Source organism: Momordica charantia (genome assembly GCF_013281855.1).
Source record: "Momordica charantia cultivar OHB3-1 chromosome 8 unlocalized genomic scaffold, Mcharantia_2.0 BLBB01000008.1, whole genome shotgun sequence".
Classification (NCBI taxonomy): Eukaryota; Viridiplantae; Streptophyta; class Magnoliopsida; order Cucurbitales; family Cucurbitaceae; genus Momordica; species Momordica charantia.
The window spans coordinates 21,479,257-21,481,733 of NW_028275166.1; the positions used below are offsets into that span (position 1 = coordinate 21,479,257).

General features: G+C 44.0%; 1 protein-coding gene across 1 annotated transcript; it reads right to left on the reverse strand.

The window, feature by feature from the left end:
• Positions 1–517: 517 nt before the first annotated feature.
• Positions 518–2,009, reverse strand: LOC148209774 (metalloendoproteinase 3-MMP-like). The gene has a single exon (XM_088128339.1). The coding sequence runs from the start codon at positions 1,882–1,884 to the stop codon at positions 757–759; it is 1,128 nt and encodes a 375-aa protein (XP_087984465.1). The 5' UTR covers positions 1,885–2,009; the 3' UTR covers positions 518–756.
• Between the last annotated feature and the right edge of the window lie 468 nt (positions 2,010–2,477).

Here is a 2,477-nt window from a genome sequence, read left to right on the forward strand (position 1 = left end):
ACCGCTTGCTAGCAGAGTTGGAAGTTGGATTTCAAAACTATTGTCGGTCGTGGCTAGTTAACAACAAAAGCATAGTATGTTGATTCTACACCAGATATCCTAATTACCTTAGGATTTTCTCTAAATTCAAGAGAATTTTATATTCAAAATGATAATATATCCTATTGACAATACTTTTTTCCCTCTATAAATAGAAGGAAAATATGAGGTACGCTACCAAACTCTATTATTTGCTACGCTTCACATAAAATTTCAATTCTAACTTAAGCATCGGAGTACGTGGCTAGCACCACACCAGTGTCTAATTTTCTTTTTTTATTTTATGGTTTTCTCGATCCATTTTATTATAGAAGATTGATACAATTTCAATAATCTTGATATGCTAAATTTCTGTATCAACACTTTCTATACAATAAATTATATCAAAACTCATTAACATCCTATGGTGTATTATTTAGAAGACGCCAAACAATGAGTTTTGGTAAACCCTAGTCTCAAACAAGCACACAAAAACATCTCACTTTAAATTCTGTATGTACAATATAAATAGATGATCACAACAAATAATTGAAAAATAATCTGTACAAACAAACCATATGGTATGTCTTTATATCCTAAAAAAGAATACAAAAACAATTAATAGACGAATGGTGAGGCTGGCTTAATTTGGTGGACATTCAAAATCGTAGACCGTCCAACAACCCAAAACTCAGCGCTATGATAAAATAAAATAAATAATTAAAAAAAAAAGCATAATTATCTCATCAGGAAAAGTTCAACGGCAGTAAGTAAAAGTGGGCCCCACCAGAGGCTGAGCAGCGTGGCAGCCCCGTTTTTGGACGTGTCCCTCTCCTGTACGGACGACGGCGGCATCGTCGTCGTCGTCGAGTTGTCGCCGTTAGGATTGCCGCCGTATAGCTCCTGCACTCCGGCAACGTCGTCGGCGGCGAGATCCACCTTCCTCGTCCGCGACGTGATCGTCGGGAACATAATCGATTCCTCGACGGAGGAGTGGCCCAGCCCCAACAAATGCCCAATCTCGTGCACCGCCACCGACTCCAGGTCAATCGCCGCCGCCGGAGCCGTCCCCAGGTCCCCGGAGACCACCCAGCTCTCGTCGCCGTCCAGATGGAAGTGCCCACTCGGCGGCGAAAACGCGTGCGCCAGAGTCCCCAAAACGCCGTCGAACGGCTCCCCATCGCCGTGATCTCCAGCGAAGAACCCAATCCTAATATCCGCCGCCCTGAACGACTGAACCTCCGTGAAAGTCAACGGCGTCACCGCCGCCCACCGCCCGAACGCCCGGCCGAACACAGCCTTCACCTCAGCGCTGAGCTGATTCTCCGGCGCGAAGGCATAAGTCAGATCCCGGCGACCCGCCGGCCAGCGCGGCTTCCCTGGGAAGAAAGAGTAGTGAGAAACAGAGTGGAAGCGAGCAGAACCGGAAGCGGCATGGGCAGCGGGGTTCCCGGAGTTCATAGAACTGGAGCCATTGATTATATCGGCGACGCCGCATCTGGGGAGCTGGATCTGGCGGAGAGTGTCGTCATCGAGCTCGCCGGAGACGTTGAGATTGAAATTCTTCTGGTAGGTGGTGAGGGCGGAGTGGAGAATATCGTCGAAGAGATCGGTGAAATTGGAGTTGGGATTGGGATTAGGGATGTAGCCGAAGTGTTTGAAGTAAGTCTTGAGAGAGGAGAGGCCTTGGAGGCGGTCGCCGGGGCGGCATCCTTTGAGCTTCTGGAATTGGTCCCAAAGGCATTTGGTGTTGTTGAGCCACGAGGGGATGGCGGAGGCGTTGGGGAACAAGTGGGCGTTGATTATTGGAGGGGAGAAGAGGGAGAGGGAAATAAGGAGGAGGACAATGAAATTTGGGGATTTCATTTTTGTGGGAATTTAGAATTGAGAGGAACAGAAGAAAGGGATGAAATAAGAAGGGGGGAATTGGGAAGGCGGCGGCTGCTTGTTTGTTCCAACTTCTGAGCAACTTCTATAGTTTTGGAATGTTTTGGATTTGGTTTGGTTTATCTTTATAATATTGTATTGCTTCATTGCGCGTTGAAGGAGTTTGGGTTTTTGAAAATTCAAACGTGCTCTCGCTCTGACTCTCGTACGGGGGTTGGTCGCTTCTCGCCGGCTCCATACCGGTTACCCAACTTCTTCCTCAAAAATCAAATATAATAATTCAAGCTCCGTTTGGGATTGATTTCAGCCCAAATCACTTTAATTTTAAAGTAAAATATTTGCCAAAAATAAATAAGTGATTTTTAATTAAGTGATTCTGGATCCCAAGTGTTTTCTACTAAAAAAAAATTAATAAAAATTAGTTATTAAAATGGTTATTGTTTTAATTTTCAACTTTTTACTCCTATTAATCTTATTTTCATCTTAAATTTTGAGATTTTTTTTCTCTTTTCTAAAGTTTTTCGAAATTTTTAGTTTTGATCTACTTTCTAAATTTATTCCATCTGTCTAAA

Coding starts and splice junctions, on each gene's coding strand:
- LOC148209774 (XM_088128339.1), bottom strand. CDS start 1,884: ATGAAATCCCCAAATTTCATTGTCCTCCTCCTTATTTCCCTCTCCCTC.